The 22437-nt window shown below is 42.5% G+C and overlaps 1 protein-coding gene across 3 annotated transcripts in view; it reads left to right on the top strand.

Annotated features, from left to right (window-relative positions):
- The first annotated feature begins 555 nt into the window (after positions 1-555).
- The window catches only part of LOC148524746 (N-acetyllactosaminide beta-1,6-N-acetylglucosaminyl-transferase-like), a 98982-nt gene continuing 77100 nt past the window's right edge, over positions 556-22437 (top strand). For 2 of the 3 annotated variants that reach the window (XR_015878346.1, XM_088471770.1), the window contains exons 1-3: positions 851-910; positions 1467-1573; positions 4895-6015. Coding sequence is in view for 2 of the 3 variants with exons in the window: in XM_088471770.1 (XP_088327896.1) it covers positions 5049-6015 (967 nt within the window). In the remaining variant the exon portion in view is untranslated. Of the gene's footprint in view, positions 624-850; positions 911-1466; positions 1574-4894; positions 6016-22437 lie in introns of those variants that run through there. The other variant, XM_088471771.1, reaches the window with a different exon arrangement.

The following is a 22437-nucleotide window of genomic DNA, read 5'->3' as shown; positions in this document are numbered from 1 at the left end:
CTGCCTAAGGGTAGCACCAGCCCTGTGGCTGCTGTCTCTGCATATGAACTGTGAAGCAGCACATCAGAGCCTTCATTAACCGTTGCAGCACAGCAATGCATCACAGTGACAGCAGACAGCAGCATGGAGATTGGGTGCTGACACTGTGAAACATTACAATGATGCATTGAACAACTTGGCCTTACAAAAAAAAACTGGAAACATTAACATAAAGGCGGCAGGCAGGCCCCCTGGTTCCCTTGGGACCTAAGCAGGTGCCTGTTCCATGTTGTAGATACTCCGGTCCTGGACCCTTGTCGCCACTCCCCCAAGACATAAAATAATGGACCAAAAAAAAAAAGAGAAAGTTAAGAAAAAAAATGTAAACAAAGAAACAAGAATAATAGGAATCAATCATAGCGTATGAGACTGATATCTCGGGTATCCCACAGTTCATCTAGCAGTCAAAGCACATACTCCGTCCATTCTATGCTGCTGCTAGTCACATATTTTTTGCTTGAAATTAATGCTTTGCAATGCATATGAATGGAAGAAGTAGCTTTCTTTAAAGTACAACTTCAATGCAGCTGAAGCATATACACAAAGAGGCATTTCAACACTACGAATATTTTATTTATTTTCGTGTAAGATACATTTATATGCATATCACAAATGCAGTCACCAGTCGTTTTTTTATACTTAAGGCTCCCATTCATCAGCAATTGATTGCAGCAATCGAGTAATTTGCAATCGATTGTGTATAAAAATCTTTCCCTTTTTCAATCGATTGTGGCATCTCTGCAATCTGCAATCGATTGAAAAAGGGAAAGATTTTTATACACAATCGATTGCAAATTGCACGATTGCTGCACTCAATTGCTGAAGTATGGGGGCCTGTACAGTGGTTCAGTTGCTGGATAATTAGGGGCAGGTGAGACAGTGAGAATTTAAATCACCTCACATATTCCCTGTCAGTCAGCCCCAAAGCTAGTCGATGTGTTCCTTTACAGGATTTTCGCAAGCATTTGCAGTTAAAGGAATGTAATATTTCCACGCACAAAGATATTTAATACCTGAGCATTTGGGAGAGCTTAAGTATTGGAGTTTACATTTATTAGCATTAAAGAATGAGATGGCAACCCTTCACGTACTGCATGCCTGTGGTTTTTACTATGAATCATTCAGGTGAACTAACTGCAATGAAACAATACAGCAGGTGTACTGCAAATATATCTTCATTTACCTGGCCTGGTTACATTAACTGTACGCACACCTGAAACCCTCAGTTGTTTCACAGTATGATTAGGATTGGAGCTACTGCCAATATAAAGCAATCAGACCACTGTTTATTTTTATGCGTCATATGGTCAACAGTACAAAAGTAAGATCAGGGTACACTTTTTCTCTTTACTAAGTTATCAGTGCCAGACATATAGGAGATCCAAACCTGCAGTGAATGAACTATTTATCCTTCCTCCCCCTTCCAGATGGTTTGGTCTGACTCCATGGGAGCCTGCAGTGTTCTAGGGAAAGAGCAAACCTATAGGATAATCACAGAACAGAAGAAGGAGATCGAGCTGGTGACAGCCTTGAGGTATGTACAGTATATGTAGGTGTGTGTGTATTGATGGATGCTAAAAAACACAGAGCTGAAGTGGAGTAGGTTACACTTGCTGTTGTGTTGTATGTGTAAGGCTGAGATGGGTGAGGATTTTCAGGCTTGAAATTAAACTGGAATACTCTTACTATTATCTTCTATATGTATTGCTTGGCATGTTAGGGAGGGGGGTCCTCCCAATCTCTAGTTCTGCCAATAATGTTCTGTTCCTGCCTTGTCTTATCTATCTATCTATCTATCTATCTATCCCAACCCAGTAATAAAGTGGGAAAAAACAGGAACTGAATATTATAGTGAAATGACTTTGGCTGGCAAATATGTTTTGCTTACTAATGATTGGAACCCAACCACCACCATCAGTAAATATTATTTCACTTCACCACAGCCCTTTGTTTCTGTATGTATCACTGTACAAATGTGTTTTTAGTAATACCTATTCAAGTTAAATGTAACTTTGTGTTTGTGCGCAATTACTTTGGGGCCTGTTTATTAATAACCATAGTAATGCAATGATTAACAGTCCTTATCACGACAGACCTTTTTCAATTTAAACAAAATTTCCCGTCATACTAAAGATACCTTACAGGCATATCAGTAGCGATAACCGCTATCACTGCGCGTCAAGCTGGGTACACACCTGGCCGACCCGCCAACCTATCTAACGATTCGTAAGTGCACTTACCAATCGTTCGGCCAAAGTGCGTGACCAGCAGAGTCATTTGAATAGGACTGCTCACTGGTGACATAATTTTTAATGATTTCTGCTACAGACAGATCGGGCTGTTGTGTGTAATATATATATTACACACACACACAGTATCAGGGGTGTAACTAGAACTTTTTGGGCCCCATAGCAACATTTTTAAGGGTCCCCCCCTAACTTAGGTCTTACACAATGCCCACAGTAGTAGTTCCCCATAAACACTAAATGCCCACTTGTAATGGTGCCCCTTATGCAATGCCCACTGTAATGGTGCCCCTTACACAGTGCCCCCAGCAGTAATAATGCCCCCTATAGTAGTGCCCCCAGTATTAATGCCCCCTGTAGTGCCCCCAGTAGTAAGGCCCCTATAGTGCCCCCAGTAGTAATTCCCCTGTAGTGCCCCCAATAGTAATTCCCCTGTAGTGCCCCCAGTAGTAAGGCCCATGTAGTTCCCCCAGTAGAAAGGCCCTGTAGTGCCCCAATAGTAAGGCCCCTGTAATGGCCACAGTAGTGCCCCCAATAGTAAGACCCCTGTAGTGCCCCCAGTAGTGCGGCCCCTGTAGTGCCCCCAGTAGTGTGGCCCCTGTTATACCCCCTGTAGTGCCCCCAGTAATCCGGCCCCTGCAGTGCCCCCAGTAGTGCGGCCCCTAATGCCCCCAGTAATGTGGCCCCTGTAATGCCCCCAATAGTAAGGCCCTTGTAGTGCCCCCAGTAGTGTGGCCCATGTTATGCCCCCAGTGGTGTGGCCCCAGTAGTGCCCCCAATAGTGCGGTCGCTGTGGTGCCCACCAATAGTAAGGCCCCTGTTGTGCCCCCATTAGTGCAGCCCCTGTAATGCGGCCCCTGTAATAAGCGCGCATACATACATACACACACATAAACAAAAAAAAATTACCTTAAACCCCGCTTCAGTGCCTGCTGCCATCCGTCCCTGGCGCCCGCTCCTCGGAACTATGGGAGTGACGTCATCACGTTACTCCCATAGTGCACTGTGGGACCCGGAAGACAGAGCTCAGGAGTGAGCTCCATCCTCGGCGCCCGCTCCTCGGCACTATGGGAGTGATGTCATGACATCACTCCCATAGTGCACTCCAGAAGACGGAGCTCAGGAGTGAGCTCCATCCTCCGGCACCGGGGGAGAGGTAGAGAAGGAGCCGGGTGCCCGCTGGTAACACAATCTCAGCGGGCACTCAGCAACTGAAGGGGGGGGTGATCGGAGGGCCGACGCCCCTAGGACGCTGCCTAAGGTTGCCTAGTGGAAGCGCCAGCCCTGGTGTGCCCAGCTTAAGATCCTGGCCACACCCTGAGGAGTCTTTCACATTTGTGAAAGACTCTTCTTGTGAATCTGATGCTTCGCATGCACACATTGTCAGTTTATGGAGGTTACGGGAGAGGAACTGTAAGATCCCTCTCCATTGAATATACCTTTTGTAGGCATAAAGTGGTTTACGCCATCTGAGGATGGTATAAACCAAAGTGGCGAAACTCTAAATAGCTAAGCTTTTTGAGTTTGGTACATAGAGGTCAGACCGTAGTCCCCACTGATAAAAATGGGGACTGCAGTCTGTGGCACTAATTTAACCTTCCGCAGCAGATTTCTGTTAAATATCCCTCATTAGACTGTTCACACATATGCCCCTATGTATCAAAGCTTGATGAGAGATAAAATTGTGAGATATAAATCACCAACCAATCAGCTTCTAACTTACATTTTAGAGGCTGTGTTTGAAAAATGACAGTTAGGAGCTGATTTGTTAATACTTTTACTCTCACAATTTTATCTCTCATCAAGCTTTGATACATAGGCCCCATAGTAACAATTCATAACATTATGCAGAAACTGCTATTTCAACATAATTTTTTGATAAACTGTTTGATAAATAGTCACTGTCATTCTTTACTGCATGTTAAGAGAAACTATGCCCAGTTAACCATTGACTTGATTACTGTTGTCTGCAGACGATAACCTCATGAAAATGCCTTAAATTTATAACTTGTTTCAATATGTAACAAATCATTTAATTGCATACAGATGTGCCCTTGCTAATCTACCGTCAATACGCCATGCAACGTGATATGCCTTGCGTGAGTGAGCCGTCAGATCCCGCGCAACTGTGCTAGCATCTGGTTAATTTGGTATGTGACACATGTATATCTGTGAGACTGTAAACGGAACTTGGCATAGAAAAAAGCTCTGACCGCTGCATCGTAGCACTTCAAATGTTGATTGAGAGACTTAGTCACACACAGATATACAAGTGTCACATAACAAATCTATCAGCACAGTTTTCTGGTGCATCCTACTCACATCACATTGCCACTTAGACACATTTTCAGCAACAAAAGATGCAAAAAAGATGCTGGGCGCTAGCAGAGTCTCATAGAACCAGACACGCTGAGAGGGGCTGTTTGGCGTGATTGCAGCAAAGACTAGTGATGACACATCTGTAACTAGAATATCAATATTTGGATTCAGTAGCAATTATATAACAAATATTTGCTAATCTCTGAGGGCACAGTAAACAATTATATTTTATTGCAAAATGACATAAGGTTGGGTCTATCAGTCATTACTATTTTGTACACCAATCACAGAAGTGCTGCATTGATATGTAAGTGACCTATCCCAGACGACAGAACAATGTTAAAGCAGTGCTTTCAGAGGAAACAGACTCAATAAAACTGAATGATAAACATCCTTCCTCTGCTGCGAGAAAGAAAATGAGGACACCTGGAACACTCAGCTAAAATGATGAACAAATACAATAAGCTCTTTATATATGGAACTTTGGGGAAAATGACTCTTTATATACTTTTTTTCATCTTTGTGACAGCACTTGGAGTTGTGTTTTTCTTCTTCTGTAATTTCGGTCAATTGAATAGACAACATAACTTACACAGATACCAGTTTTCCCATGATACATCTCTGCTAGACGCTGAATGTGACGCACTGACCAGAAAGAAAAAATCTTTTATTTGGGTACACTCCTTAATACCTTTTAAGACATTGAAATGTGAGGACGGATACCTAATCCAAAACCATTACATCACCGCTCCCCTCTCAGCGGAAGAAGCTGGTTTTCCTATAGCTTACATAATTGTTGTGCATAAAGAATTTGACACATTTGAGAGGTTGTTTAGAGCGATCTACATGCCTCAGAATATATACTGTATCCATGTGGATGAGAAGGCGAGTGCTGGTTACTTGCAGGCAGTAGATGATTTAATAAGCTGTTCCCCTAATGCTTTTCTCGCCTCAAAAATGGAGCCTGTGGTGTATGCTGGAATATCCAGACTCCTGGCTGATCTGAACTGCATGAGAGATCTGCTGGAATCAAAGGTACAGTGGAAATATGTGATCAATACTTGTGGGCAGGATTTTCCTTTAAAGACAAACAAGGAGATTATACAGCATTTGAAAAACTTTAAAGGGAAAAACATCACCCCTGGAGTGCTACCTCCAGACCATGCCATTCCCCGGACCAAATATGTTCATCGTGAGGATATAGTCAATTCCAATGTGCTAAGGACCAATGTATTAAAGCCTCCCCCTCCGCATAATATCACCATCTACTTTGGGTCAGCATACGTTGCACTCACAAGGGATTTTACTGCATTTGTTCTGAAAGACCAGAGAGCTGTGGATCTACTGAAATGGTCTAAGGATACTTATAGTCCAGATGAACATTACTGGGTGACACTGAACAGAATAGCAGGTATGTAGATTACACCTTTTTCATATTTGAATGCAAGTATTTAGTTGAAGCTTTGTATTATTGATTATTCTACATTACAGCATATGTAGACCCTTGCATCTAATTGAATTCCCCACCAAATCTTTTGAATAAAAGCTCTGAAGAACATTGGGGCAATTTTCTGGGGTTGCATAAATCACCCTAATTAATTGAAAGAATTGTGCAAGTAATTTTGCTAATTTTCCCTATCAAATACCCTTAAAACAAACCTTTTATTAAATCCAAAATTCTACCAATAAAAAGTTTATAGCCTTAGTTTATACTTTACAAAAACATAAATGTCACCTAGTTGGACTAGAAAGATAATAGCTTTGATAATATTAATGCAGCACAAAATATAAACATTTTTCCTAGAATTGGGGCTAAAGGCTCTTTCTTTTCTTCCTGGTTGTAGCATCAGTTAATGGTCTAACTTATGCTGAGAACAAGCCTTTTGCATTATTTGTTCTTGCAGTTGTCGACATATTCCATACTTTTGTCAAAATGTCTATTCCACTTAAGTTGTCAGCTCAATTTATTAGGTTCTATACGGTGATTAATTTCTCAATGATGTGTGCAAATTGCCAAGACTTACAGTACAGCAGCCTTGTAGCAGGGGTGTAGTATGGGTGGAGCTTGTGCCCTGGGCACCAGTTCCAGCTGGAGGCGCCACCTGGGGTGCATATTTGGTCTTCCCTAGTTGTTAATAGACCGCCAGTGATTGGATATGGCGAAGTAGAAGACGACTTCCTGCTGATATGGTTACATGACTGCAGCAGTCAGAATTCACGGAGGGGATCTGGCTGCTGGTGGTCCAGCCAGATCCAATTCTGACTGTGGATGCTAGCTATACTAAAAGAAATGGCTTAGACCCAGAACAGAGACGCAGAGTCTAACATATTGGTGTCCTTCAACAAAGAACCCTGCAAGAGGTTTTGGACTTCGCTGCGCATGATACTCAGGTCGCAGCCCACTGACTGGGTTCCTATGTAGTGTTAGTGAACACTGGAGAGTTCGAAGGCAGACCGTAATACTGGTCGCAGTGAGGCATACTGTAGCAAATTCGTCAGAAACTGGTCCGACCCAGGTGGGCAAAGCGGTAATGGGACAGGCAGAATCAGGTCAGGAGAAAGCCAAAGTCCGAACCAGGAAGTCACAAGAAGCAGTATCAAGGGAGAATTGACAGATGGACCAGATCAAGCGAGGAGAATTGACAGATGGACCAGATCAGAATGCAGGCAAGTACACTAGGAAGTTCTAGCAAAACAGATGCTGGAGTTCAGGTTCAGAGCCTAATATTCTGACATTGTGCAGTGCCCAGAGATCTCCTTAGGCAGTGCATTTGAATTTGGTGCCAAAATTGATATCACATTTGGAGTGCCTGTACCTTTACATTTTAAACAGAGAATTGAGTGTATCCCCATGGGATTGCCCACAGCAGCTACCGGGGAAGACATAAGGTGCATACACACGTAAAGATTTTCTGTCCAACTAGCTGATTGGTTGGAATGAAAATCTGGTAAGGTATGAAAACAAATGACAATCAGCAATTTGCTCCCAAATGCCGGAAAATGGACAAAAACTATTGTTTGAACAAATTGTTTAGATCAAACATTTAACAAACTTGTCTGACGACCATTTTCATCTGTTTTCTGGCATGTAGGAGCAAATTGATCATCAGTTACTCCCATACGTTACCAGATTTTCATTCCAACCAATCAACTAGTTGGATGGTTGGACAGAAAATCTTTACGTGTGTATGAACCTTTAGTCACCTTCGCAGTGGCAACGAGGGGACAGATCACAGGGGTGGGTGCTAGACAGCAGGAGACTGACACTAGCCTGCAACAAAGCTGCAGCCATCTAGTGATAGCCATCGCCGTATTATAGTATGTAGGAGGAGGGCATGCGTGGTGTGTAGGAGGGGGGCATGTATCTTGTGCAGGAGTGGGGGCGTGTCTTGTGGCGGTCAGATTCATTTTGCAGAGAAGAATGTTTCAAGGGACACGTTGGTATGCAGAGGATAATTCGTGCAATGGGACATGCTGAAACATGTTTGAGAAAAGCTGTCACTACTATCACCCACTCCAAAATGAAAGGTGGGTACACCGTAGCATACACTTGCTCTAGGCACCATGGCTGATACACCTCTGTCTCACAGATTTTCCTGCACGCCTCTTTGAGGTGCAGATGAAAATCGGCAATTCTGGTGGCCAGTAGATGCTGGAGAAGCAGTATGTGTAAAAATGATATTGCCCCCATGACTGTAAACTTTACTTTACCCTGCTTTACTTAAATGCTGCTGCTATATAAAGAGCTTTCATATATATATATATATATATATATTCCAAACACAGTTCAAGAGTGCAGGCATACACTTTAGATACAAAGGGGCCCATTTATTATCAGGTTTTAGACCCGATAATAAGAATACATAGCCGCTATTCGCAGCAATAAGAAAATCTGTACTGCCCAGTTGTATTATGAATCACATGCAGGGACAGGGGCTATGATAGGAGTTCATCCCTTTGATGCGTAAGGTGATCACTGAAGCAATCCCTTTACTTTGTGCTGTGGGACCCCTGCTGCCTACTGCTTAAATAAACATTGCAAAAAAGACTCTGGTGGTTGAAATGCGTTGGTGGGTGGCTATGGAGGTGTAAAACTGGGGACATGAGGGATGTCCTTACTTCAGAGGAAATTCTGATTATTGAAAAATGGGGTTTCCAATTCCATTTACAGGCTCTATTATCTCAACTGTCCGGTACACATTCCCACTTGTCATTGATGGATCTGTATGCCACTTATTTTGTTATACATGCTTTTCTTATTTATGTAATGTGGATTAATTTTATTATATGGTTTTACACTGAGGAGCCACACATTGTGCTTTAAGGGAATTGAGAATTTGAAGGAACGAGACAGACTTCTCTTATAACTACAAGGTTATGTTATAAAGTGACCTTTATAACTGCACACAGGGGAACTGCATATGGGAGATCACTACTGGGGGCAATGTATAAGGGGCACTACTTGGGGCCTGCATAAGAGGGACCACTACTGGGACCACTACTGGGGGCATTGCATACTGGGGTACTGTATAAGGGGGACTGCATTAAGGTGCATATGGAATGGAAAGGACTTATCAAAGCCCTTATATGTTGGGGCGAAATGCGTCAAAGGACCCCCTGTTTACAGCACTTCTTGACCTGAGCTAAAGACACTGGAGTGTCGTGCCGAATACGGACTTCATTAAGAAAGCGCAGCGAGCGCTCAGGATAACACAAGGTGTTTACAAAAGACCCCGGTGGATGCTAAGTGGCTGATCAGAGCTGGATTACACGGGAGCCCGACGATATTGCTGGAGCAGGGCTGCCTGAGTCAGGCTATCTCCCAGAGCAATCCCGTGGTTCAGGTACACCAAGTGCAGCTACAGCTTGTGACATCAAGAGCTTTACAAAACAATACCTACGTCTTTTGCCTATTCGGAACTGTTTATGCATGTGTGATTCCACAGTATCCACGGGATACTTTTCACATATAAATAAGCAAGTGGAGCACCACTTAATTATCAGCAATATCTAATTGTTCCATCAGCTGGTGCTTTTTTTGGGACTGTGTTTATTCAATATATTGAATGCAAGTACATAGATCGATTTATCCATATTGTAATTTTAGTAATATAAATACTCTAAATAATATTTATTGAAGTATATTGTGATATATGTATATTTTAATTTGAAATTTGTGATTAAATTAATATTATTGGGAAACCCGACTGCTATCTTAATTTTTCTGCCATCTCACAACTGGGTTCTTTAAATAAGCGCAGTCCCATATTTAGTTTGTGATAAAATCATATAGACCAAAAAAAAATTTATAAAAACATAAAAGAAGGAAAAAAAAAAATTCTCACTGATAGGTAAAACTGGACATGTTTCACGGCTCCTGGCCTCTTCCTCAAGCAGTAAAAGAGTGAATCACATAATTTGTGTATTTGTCTCTCTATTACAGTGGTTCTCAAACTCTATCCTCAGGACCCCACAGAGGTCACGTTTTGCAGGTCTCCCAGCAGGTGCACAGGTGTATTCATTACTCACTGACACATTTTAAAATATCCACAGATGGAGCTAATTATTTCACTAGTGATTCTGTGAGGAGACCTGGAAAACAAGCACTGTTAGGGGTTCTGAGGTCCGAGTTTGAGAACCTGTGCTCTAGTATAATAAATGAGACACAAATGTTTCTTTTTTTTGAACTAGTATGTGAACTAGCTAGCATATCTAATATGTTCTCCTGCTTTCCTCTCCTGTATTATGTTAAGTTAGTCACAGTGGTGATGCAATATTTCATACTTTTTAGAAATATGGGTGTGTAGACGAAATCTCCTTTTTTATTTTTTATGTAATCCAAATACCCTAAATGCCAATGTAATATGACTAGCACTAAAACTCCAGTCATATGGTTTCAATGTGCTCGCTGGCAGAGGCGTAACTAGGGTTTATGGAGCCCAGGGCAAATTGAAAAATGTAGTCAATGGTGGGAGCCATACATTGGCTGAGAGAGGCAGGGGCTGGCCTCTCTCAGCCAATGAATGCTCAGACACTGCACTACAAATGGAAAAGCCGCATCTGAGCTCTTCAATCGGGACGTATCAACCATCGTGGTTGGTACCTAGGTCGCGAGTCGTTTTTTTCCATTTTTTTATTTTACCAAGACCAAGGATGCCTACAGGGAGAAGAGGACCTTTACAGGTGAACTACAGCATGCTGGTACTTGTGGTTCTCCAAGTACCAGCATGCAGGGGAGGCTTGCTGGGACCTGCATTCTACTCGTAAAGACAATGTTTTCACTTCTTTTTTTACACTACACTTATACATTATCAACCCGGCACCCACCGCCCCAGGGGTGCCGGGGATAGCCCCGGGCTATCAGCCTAGGCTTGGGGTGCCCTGGATGGGGGACCCCTTTATTGGGGGGGTCCCCAGCTCCCCTGTGATCCCCGGCCTGGACTGACTAGCAGTCAGGGTTGATGCTTCGGCTGGGGGGCCCAGTGACAGCCCCCAGCTAGAAAAAGTCCGGGCTGGTTCTGGAAAATATGTAATTTGTCCCCCATATTTTAGCAACTAGAGCTGGTTCTGACTAGCCCGGTGCTGGTTGTGCTTACACACGGGAGACCCCTATGTCGTTTGGGGGGGGGGGGCAGCAGCATACCTTTTTAAAAAAAAAACACTTTGCTTTTATTTATTTTTTTTGCACAGGTGCATGGATGGTTCTCACTGAACCATCCCTGCATCTGTGTTTATTTTATTAAAGACACATGCATGCTTCACGGATCTCTCTCCCCAGTGCATGCATCAGTCTTTTTTTTTTTTTTCACAAAAGACGCTGCTCGGACGCACGATGCATCGCATGCGCAAATACACGGCACTATCGGCATATGATTACGATAGATAATATGGGCTGCACATCTGAAACAAAACCGAAAAGAAATAAGCTTGCGCTCGGTTTTACCCATATCATACATGGTACCAACAGCGTGGCAATCGCTGGGCTGGGCTGGGCTGCAGGCTTATATGCTTTGATTAAATCATGACAAAATCCCCTTGGTTTTATTTGCTGCACACACATAGCTTTGCAGTATATTATTGTTATCGCCGATAGAAAAAGTTTTTCTGTTTAGCTACTCAAAGAGGTTGGAAGAGGCAAATATCATTAGCATTGAATGAAATGTAGAGTTTAGAAGGTAAGAGTTGGTGGGAGTGACCAGACGATAAAAGTACCCCAACACTGTACTGATAGTACCAACACTGTGGCAACCTCCAGGCCTGGGAGTATGAAAGAATGTGAGGCCCTTTAAACGAGATACCTGCAGGAGAAGTGGTGTCAGATGGGTAGGAGATTCAAGAAGTTGGAGATGAAGCTGTCATGGATGGGGATCAGTTGATTATAGACAGAACTGGCTTTCCAGAGGGCACAGGAGAGAGGGACAGAGTTAGAAGGAGAGAGCCAAAAGGAGATTGTTAGGGTTGCTGTAGTGTGGGGTTGAGATTGATTTAGAGCAGGGGGATAAGGATAGTGTGGGTATGTGGTGGGCTTCAGAATGAGGAAGGGTGACAGCAGGTGGTGGAAAAGGTGGAGGTTTAGTGTGGTATGGGTATAGAAGAAGAGAGGTAACTTGGAGAAAAAGGAGGGTGCAGGGATTAGTGGTGGTATAGCAGGACCATGGTGGAATATGAGTAAATAATAATGGAGTTATGGGAGGTACAGTGGAGAGTACTAGGTGGGATGAAGGGAGACAGAGGAGAGGAAGGAGGGGGAGAAGACTATGGAGGGAGGAAAGAGATGGGAACTGGTGGTAGAGGAGAGAGTTATGTAGCTGCTGAGTGAGGGGGGAGCAGAAGAAAAGAGAGACAGTGTAAATAAGGGAATTGGGAGAGAAACGGCAGTAGTATTGATGAGAGTGAGATACAGAAACAGTACAGTTAAAATGTCTAAATTCAGATAAAAGGAAGAACAGTGCTGGTAGATGTAAAGGCACAACTACAGCAGTATCTAATAAACAAAATAAGTTTGGAGCTGTTAAAGTTGCAGGACTTTAAATTTAGGATAAAGTATTCTTAAAGATGTATAGGTGTTAAACAATGGCAGATACTACAGTGGTATAGAGATAAATTGACAGTGGTACAGGAATGTGCAGCAAACTAAGTGGTAGTTGCTTGCAATGCTGAAGCAGGGTGTTGGCAAAAGGTGTGTCCAGGTTATAATGAAAGCTGGTGGCTGAGTTGCAGGGTATCCAGAAGCTCAGAAGATCCTTTTCAATTGTTTCTAGAAAATCAGTATATTCAAACAGCACTGGTATTTCTATATCAGATGACTGGTGCCAATAGATTTTTTACCTAGAAAATCAGTATATGTGAAATCATTAGTAGTTAATACCATCTATTAACCCTATGGCCACTTTTAATAATTTGTATGCATATACATTGAAAAGCAAGTGGTTAGGCATATGTCCCAATTATCCAACTTTTCACTCTGTTCATATAAGTATTACCCTCTTTTTTTTTTTATTACTTATATTCTGATTTTGTTTAATTAACACAAAAGGTGCATACACACACAACGATTTTCAGTCTGAACGATTTTCAGTCTGAACGATTTTCGTAAACGATTTTCGTTTAGGAAAGTTGAACGAAAATCGTTATTGGAAATCATTTTTGAAGGAAAGAATGAACGATTTCCATAAACGATTTAGCAAACGATGAACGAAGAACGAAATTGTTTGTATGTAAATGAGGCATGCCTCCAAACTCATTTTATTGGTCCATTTTGTTAAAAAGGATTGGCAATTTTTTAAGTGGATGTTGTTTTGTGGGAGGGCATTTCCACACAGATTAAAAAGGCTGTCGGCCATTTCCAAAGTCTGCATTTATGCTCTGTGGCTAGTTTGGTGTGGTTTATACCTCCTAAACGTTGTTGCATAGCTATTGTGTTTGGCTTTGTTTCTGGCTTGCCTGTTAACAAAGTGCTTTCTTTGTGCTTCTGTGATGGATCCCATAAGTCACAGTGTTCTGGTGGCTTATGCTGGAGTTGTCATGTTGTCTGGCAGGAGGAGGTCTGAGAGGAGGAGAAGGCCTCGTTCCTGTTGGACCAAGGAGTGGCTGTTACGCCGGGAGACCATGTCGCATATGCCCCTCTTGATGGAGATACGTGAGAATAACCCTGATGACTTCAGGAATTTCTTGCGTATGGACGACCAGACTTTCCAGGACTTGCTGCGGCTTGTTACCCCTGTCATCCACAGGTAGGATACAGCCATGCGGCAGTCTATATCTGCTGAGGAGAGGCTTGTCGCTACCCTACGCTACCTAGCGACTGGAAGATCCTTTGCCGATCTGAAGTTTGGTACGCTCATTTCGCCCCAGGCTTTAGGACTGATTATTCCGGAGACCTGTATGGCTATATACAGGGCCTTAAAGCCTGATTATTTTAAGGTAATTGAGTTATTTTTGGATTTGCAAAGTACTTGTATATTTAGAGTAACAATTTTAAATGTGTAAAGCTTGATTATTACGTTATAATTCAGGGGTCTCCAAACTTTTGTGCCTCCTGGTGCTGTGGAACTAAGCAACCCAGCATGACCTTACATCATTTTAAAGTTACAACATGCTAAATGGCAGGGCATCCTTGTATATGTAGTTCCACAACACCTTGAGGGCCAAACATAGAAGAGGCATGTTTTTTTTTTTTGGCTTTTGTAGAAAAAACATTATTAAATTGATTTAGTTTGTGTATTGTTTGGAGTAATGTGTTTAATTTATTTTCAATGATGTGCTTTTCACCTTCTTCAGGAACACACATTTTACAATTGAGTTTTTGTCATTTTAGACACAAATGCCTGTAAAGAAAAACTAGCCAGAAGTGTCAATTTTAAAATTATTTAGTAAACAGGACAAAGCCCTATCTCCCTTACCATTCCATCCCAACAGGTCATACGCTGCTCCCCCACTGGCTCTCTTGCAAAAGTGCACATTATGTAGTGGCCCCTGTACTTTTCCCCTTTATGCTTTGGGCCTTGCAGTTTTGCCCTTTATGGATTGGCCCCTGTTGTTTGGCTTTGCCCTTATGCACTGCCCCCAACCTCAATTAGTGGTCCTATGTATTGGCCACAGCCTTAAGTAGTCTCCCAGACTCAGCACGTATGCAGCGCCCCCAAGACTGGTTGTGGAACCACTTCCTGCAATTAAGTTACCTTTACTTGGGAGCTGCTTCCGCTGCCTTCCTGTTCCTCAATGTAAGTACATACAGCATGCGTGTGGGACAGCCTCCTGACGTTGTTTGTGATATCACACGCAAACTGCATGAGGGTGAACAGTAGCCACTGAAGCAATTGGAGGCTTCTTTAGACTCAGCTAACTTCAGAGGACAGCCTCTTACACCAGGGGTGTGGGTGTGAACTGTTGTTTGCAAACCTATTTCTGGTGACCTTGCTGGACAAAGAAACTAGCCTGTGAAGAGCCCTGCTTTTACATTGGGAAGCATTGTTAGTCAACTTTGGGGGACAACAATGACATGTTTTTTATTTTGTTAATTTCATAATTACATTGCATGTTGCTGTTGTTGTTGAAAGATGTTTGGGTGTACATGTTTAAGTTTTAAATGGCATAATACATTGGAAGGTACTTTTGTGTGTGTGCATTCCTGCTGTCCCCAGTGGCTCTTGCACCCTAATACTGTATTGACTGTTTTGCTTAGTCGATTGTGTTTTTGACATTTCCAAAATACTTAAAAAATTCTTCAATACTTCCATGCATAAATGCCCCACCCCTCCCCCCTTATTTGCAACAGGGGGCCTTACTTCATATGTTATGTTTGTTGTAGACATTTAATAATGTTTTCACACCATAATGGCAACAGTCCTGTATTGTGTAGTTAAAATTTACATTGCCATCATGTTTTTTAACTTGTTTATATAAGTGTGTTTTTCACCTTTAACAAGTGTGTATTGTTTTTTATGTTAATTTTGACACTTTTCTTGTCTTTCTTTACCATTACAGTTTCTAAGGTCGGAAGCGGATTGACAGGCTGTTGCTTTAGATTTTTCCCAGAAATGGAATTTCCCAAATTGCGGTGGAGCCATAGATGGGAAACATATCCGGATAACCCCCCAAGCAGATCTGGATCCTTATATTATAATTATAAGGGTTTTTTAGTATTGTTTTAAAGGCGGTAGTCAATGCGGATTTGGAGTTTCTCTTTGTTGATGTTGGCAAAAACGGAAGGTCTTCCGATGGGGGATCCTTCCAAAAAACACAGTTTGGAGAACGTTTTGCCAATAACACCCTCCATCTGCCCCCGCAGGATGAGTGCGCACATGGACTTGGCTTTGTGTTTGTGGCCGATGAGGCCTTTGCCTTAGGCCACCATTTGTTGAAGCCCTTGCCCCAAAGAACTCTGACTCACGATAGGAGAATCTTTAACTATCGGCTATCCAGGGCACGCAGATGTGTGGAAAATGCTTTTGGCCTGCTCACAAACCGGTTTTGCATTTTTCATAGTGCTGTAAACCTCCGCCTAGACAAGATTAATGCCATTGTTTTAGCAGTCTGTGCAATGCACAATCTATTAAGGCGCAAGACACTAAATGCAAGTATTTCTACTGCAGTGGAAGGTACTGACCAAATTTCCCAACATCTCATATCTGTGTCTCGCCCCACAGTTCCACAATCAAGTACTCCTGGTGGTAGACAGATAAGAGAACAATATGTGTCTTTCTTTAATGGGGAAGGTGCTGTTCCGTGGCAAGAATCCCAGATTTCTTAGCATAATTAATGAGTTTCCCAAATGAAGACTTTTTTTATTTCACATGAAAATAAATATATTGAACCCTTCACAATATAACATCTTGTCATGTCATTATTTTAAGGTATATTGTGTTTATATTGTGTGTGTATATATATATATATATATATATATATATATATGTTACATTGTTCATTTTTTAGATAACTACTACCAAAGTTGTAACAATTCACACACACACACCCCAAACAAAAAAACAAATTTAAATAGGTTTACTGTGTTACCTTGGTACCATGTGTTAGCACCGTTCAATGTGTTACCTTGGTACCATGTGTTAGCACCGTTTCATGTGTTACCTTGGTACCATGTGTTAGCACCGTTTCATGTGTTACCTTGGTACCATGTGTTAGCACCGTTCAATGTGTTACCTTGGTACTTTTTCATGTGTTCCCCTCGTACCTTGGGTGCCGTGTTGAGCTATGTACATTGTCTAAATTTTCCATTAGTTTTGCCAGGATTTTATGAACATTGTTTTGGTACATTTTTACAACAGAATAAAATATCCTCTAAATATTGTTAAACTTTGAAAGTGAGGTTTTGGTACAAATAACATTGTTATTTGAAAAAAAAACAGACAAGTGTTTCACTTTTTCAGAGTTTTATAATGCCATTCCTGGCCATTATAATAAATTAAATTGTGGACAGGATTCATAAAAATATACAGAGATCATGGGTGCCCTTAACATCCGTCCTTCTCAGATCGGTGGAAGCAGGCACATGAGAAATTGGTCACATATGGCACAAACCCCAATGCAAATAACAGACCTAGCTTTGTGAAGGCAAAAAAAACAATTTCCGACCACTATACAAGGGAATCACAACAAAATACTTCAACTCCAATATTCCAGAGCAGGGATAAACAAGGCTAATAAACCAACTGTATGATAATATGATCTATTCACTCATTATCTTAAATAAAGAGCTGGAGATAGAGGAGGGATAAAATTATGAAGCTTACACCAAAAAAAAACACGCAAATTTTTAAAAAAAAATTGGTTATCCAAAAATCAATACTCATCATCAGGATGAAGTACTGCATGAGTACTGTGCCAAAGTGATTGCACAGTACTCGTGGATGGCCCAGGTTGTTGGGAAGGGGGAGCAGTGGACCCCGACGCATAGTGGGAATGATATTCATACGGAGGGTTTGGTGGAAACGAACGGGGAGCAAAGTTTGGATATGATGGTGGTGGTAGCTGGTGGAGACTATATGGGGTTAGCGTCGTGTGTTCTTCGAGAGTATCGACTAACCCACGACGCAACGCCTCATATACGACCCTTTCAAAATACACCTGTGCCTGGGGATTCATTAGCCGCATGTCGTGTGCTATATTAAGCCCGAACACTGTAAATCTGTCAGTGTTTCTATTCAACACCTTCTTTGCAAGCCTCATAAACTCATCCTCTTCCTCCGACCGTGAGGTTTTCGCAGCAGCCTTGCCACCCGGCCTCCTCCTCTTTGCCGGTGGCTGAGAGGCTTCTTGGGCAGGCTCTTCAGCTGTTGGCTGCACCATGCTGCTCTCCCCAAGGTCGATGTGTACGCTGGTTGGAGAGCCAACAACAACTTCCGGAGCACGAAACTAGGAGAAAGAAGCACAATAATGACATTGTTAAAATAAGTTGTCAGTTTTGCATTTTCAAAAAAACATTTTGACTTTTAAGATTCTGCACAGAAATATACACCTGGAGGGCAACATTTAAAAAATTCAACCCCAAATAACATTCAAATTGCCTGAAAATACATTTACACCACATGTCTAAACACCTTTATGGGGGACACACGATCATTTTCACCCTAAATGTAAAGTTTTTCCAAAATATCAAAATGAAACCTAAACTATTCTCCTCATCCATATTGAAAGCAGGATAAAAACAAAAGGTACATCCAATACTTGCTGCCTCAAAAAGCTAAGATGTGGTTTGAAAATGTTAACAGACAAAATTGTAATACATATTACATATGGTGGAATTTTTTAAACAAAAAATGTGAAACAAATAGTCCTTTAGAAAAACACATGAAGTCAATAAAAAAACATACGCTGTCTTGACTCTCCAAATCCTGGCAAGGAACGTCCTCGTCTAGCATACCCACCGACGGCATCTCCGGCTCTTTATCCAAGACAAAGGTGAACAGATCATAATACCATAGTGTTGGTTTATAGACCTCGTCTGTCCCAGCTCCGGAACGCATGGAGCTGAGGTACTTGTTGTGTTCCCTTGTAAAAGCGGTTCGGAAATTGTTGATTTTTTGTTTCACAGAAGCTAGGTTTGCCTTTGAATCCCGGGTTTGTGCGTATGTGATCAATTTCTCATATGCTACTGCCTTCCTTTGCCGATCTAAGAAGGACTTCATTTTTGGGTTCCACAGGCACTCATGATCTCTGTATATATCAATGAATCCTGTCCAAAACTCTCGGTTAGCAGCCGTTTCTGTTGGTAAAATAGAGGGGTACAAAGCTTGTCAAATTGATGTGAAGATGCTTATGGAGGGCTAATTACAGGAAAAATGCCTTCCTTTACACATGTTGGTCTTCAAAATGTTGACCTTTTGGCCAAATAGGGGTGCTAATTAATGTGTTAAAAAATTACTTTACAGTGGAAGTAGAAGTGTCAGCAGACATGGCACACCTGTCACTTCAAACTCCAAAAATGCTTTTAAAAAATATACAAAAAATACACACCGTGTCCATTTCAAATTTAATACACACACCTACCCATTGACACATAGTTAACTATAATAGATGTTTAGGTCCCCTTCTACAGTATAAAACCATGATGACTGGGCCTGTCAGTAAGTTTACATACTCACCAATATCCTGCGCTGGTCTCCACACAACCCATACCGGTCAGATGCCACACGCAACAGCTCTGAATATGTGTGTTGACACACATATTCATAGCTGCCGACTGGGATCTGACGGGACATACAGGGATATCCATGTCCCCTTTGCCAATCAGCGGCGCTGCTTTGTGAGAATCAACTGTTGTTTGGGTACGGCAACTGACAGCTGGCACGTGGGAACTCACACGTGGGAACTGTCAGTAGCCGGCGCCAATCAGCGGGACGTTATTCCGAAAGCCGCAACGATGATTGGCTGAGGGCACATGGATATCCCTGCATGTCCCATCAGATCCCAGTCGCCAGCTTTGAGTATGTCTGTAAACACACATATTCAGAGCTGTTTTGTGTGGCGTCTCAGCGGTATGTGTTCTGCGGTGATCAGCGCAAGGGTATAGGTGAGTATGTGTTTTGATTTTAGAATGACAATCATGGATATTCTAGTGGTAAAGGGGACAGATTATTCTGGTATAGGTAAGTATGTGTGAATGAGTAGGTGTGTGTAATAAAGTTAGACTGGGACGGTGTGTGTGTTTTTTATACAAAAGCAAAAAATTTGACACTGAAATTACAGGTACTGCATGTCTGCTGGCACTTGTATTTGCACAAGTGCAAAATGGCAGGCATGCTGGCAGTTGTAGTTCCACTGTAACATACAATAGTTTGTCATTATTTGGCCCCCCCATTAACAACCGCTCCAGTGGAAGCCTGTGGTGCTTGGGTGGGGGAGGGTGGGACACTTCTTTGGGTGCTCCCCCACTCCCCCAAGATCACCAACTTCCAATTACCAACTTGGTCTGGAAAACACACATAACATTTCACAGTTGTTCGACCAAAGACGCTATGTACCCAATTTTTAAATTGCAAAACAACCCCCAGGGCCCAGAAGCCTGCCATAGTGCCCCCTTATATGCTGCCATAGGCCCCCTTATATGCTGCCATAGGCCCCTTATATGCTGCCATAGGGACCCTTATATGCTGCCATAGGCCCCTTATATGCTGCCATAGGCCCCCTTATATGCTGCCATAGTGGCCCCTTATATGCTGCCATAGGCCCCCTTATATGCTGCCATAGTGGCCCCTTATATGCTGCCATAGGCCCCCTTATATGCTGCCATAGGCCCCTTATATGCTGCCATAGGCCCCCTTATATGCTGCCATAGTGGCCCCTTATATGCTGCCATAGTGGCCCCTTATATGCTGCCATAGTGGCCCCTTATATGCTGCCATAGGCCCCCTTATATGCTGCCATAGGCCCCCTTATATGCTGCCATAGGCCACCTAATCTGCAGCCACATGAGCCCCTAAGGCATTGGTGGACAGTGGGGGGAGGGTGAGATGTGTACTTACCGCAAGAAATTGCTGGTCGGGGACTCCGCGGATAGCTGGCGTCTTGCAGGTGTCCAGGCGCGGCAATGACTGTAGTCCGGCGGGGAGTGTTGTGGGAGGGTCCGTCGTTTATCGTTTTTCGTTCATTCTGCCAAACATGAACGATTTTCCAAACGAAAATCGTTCTGTTGGATGGTCAGAACGGACGATGAATGCAAACGAAAAACGACAAACGGGCGCGCGCATGAACGAATTTCGTTCATCGTTTTTGGTTAAATGTCCAACGATTTTTAGAAACTATTTCAATATAGCGACGTCCTTATAGTGAAATCGTCCTGAAAATCGTTGTGTGTGTGTACGCAGCTAAACTATTATCTACCCTCTAAAATTACCTAATATAGTACCTCTTCCTATGCTTTCCCCCAAACTCTTATTTGTTATTTATAGCCCTAGTTATACCCCTATAATAACCACTCTCGTACTGAATACCTCATTGCGCATATATACATAGATTTATATAACTGTTACTAATGATACACGGATGTTTGTACCTATAGAATTATATCAATACAATAATACACCTTTAACTATTTGACCAATATGTCATTGGTGTAAATTGCACTGTTCAATGCTAAACCTGGGTTTATATGAAAGTAGTAGTATGCTATATATCCTTTCTGTACAGATCCTAGGTGTAGTCTAGTTCAAGGGTTGTGCTGATTCCCATATGCCAGTGGTTCCCAAACTGGGTCATCAAGGCACCCTAACAGGTTTTAAGGCTACCTATGGCTGAGCACAGATTGTTAAATCAAACTGACTGGTGTACTAATTTAGTCACGTGTGCCCAAGCATGGTTATCCTTTAAACCTGTAATGTTAGTGTGCCATGAGGTCCGAGTTTGGGAACCCCTGCACGTAAGCACTGTGCGAAATGTCTATCAGCTGATCTGATAAATATCCTGGGCTGTTTCCTGCTTGATTTAGATATAATTAGAAGTTGAGGTTTCTTAACTTTCCACTGGATGATCCTTCTGACTGCAATCAGTGGGTTCCTTGGTACTAAGATATTAAGTTAGGCGTAATAACTTGATGCTATCACTGAGCAGGTAACTAACTCTAGGTAATGAGTGCTAACTACAGTCTAAGCTTTGATGTAGCTACAATTACACCCCTTTCAGACGGATTTTGAACCGGCAATTTGCCAGGTCAACCCGACCCCTTTCTCTGTCTAAAAGGGTCTATCCCAGTCCAAATTGCCAGGGCGTTGACCATGGTTACTACCAGGGTTATTCTCAGAACCACCCAGGTAGCCTGTAGTTTTAAAGGCGCGACCTGGGTCCCACTACCAAGCGACTTATCAGCGGATTGTCAGCCTGTAACATCCACTTTTGATGAGTCTACACTATTTTGCAGGAAAGACACAGTTTCTATGTGAAAGGAGTCAACCCAGTAATAACTCAGGTCCAAGCTGCACTGTGAAAGTGTTGTATGAGGTGTGACGTGTGCTGCATCAAAGCCCCAGCTTGTGTCTGAAAATTATATTAAATAACCCTGGCTAGAGCATTTCTGCCTTGTGCTTATGAAGATATACAAGTAGAGTTGTGTTACAGACCTTCTCCTCTAAGGAAGATCACTTTCAGCGGTTCATAACCACACTTTCTTGCACTGCAGGGCTGTTTCAGTCTCTTAACCTGGTTAATGGAGGGATATTGTATTATCCTCTCCAAATTCCAGGGTCCACAATGGCAGAAGCTAGGGAGAAGGTACGGCCTAAAGCCTCCAACTTTAGTGTCAGCCCATCCTATGAGCCTCCACGGGCGTACTGTGGGCACCAAGTCTCTACCTCTCTAAAACCACTTGAGAACAGCATCAGCA

Source organism: Taudactylus pleione, unplaced genomic scaffold, assembly GCF_031769625.1.
Source record: "Taudactylus pleione unplaced genomic scaffold, aTauple2 ptg000116l, whole genome shotgun sequence".
Lineage (NCBI taxonomy): Eukaryota > Metazoa > Chordata > Amphibia > Anura > Myobatrachidae > Taudactylus > Taudactylus pleione.
This window is presented reverse-complemented; position numbering and strand designations above follow the sequence as displayed.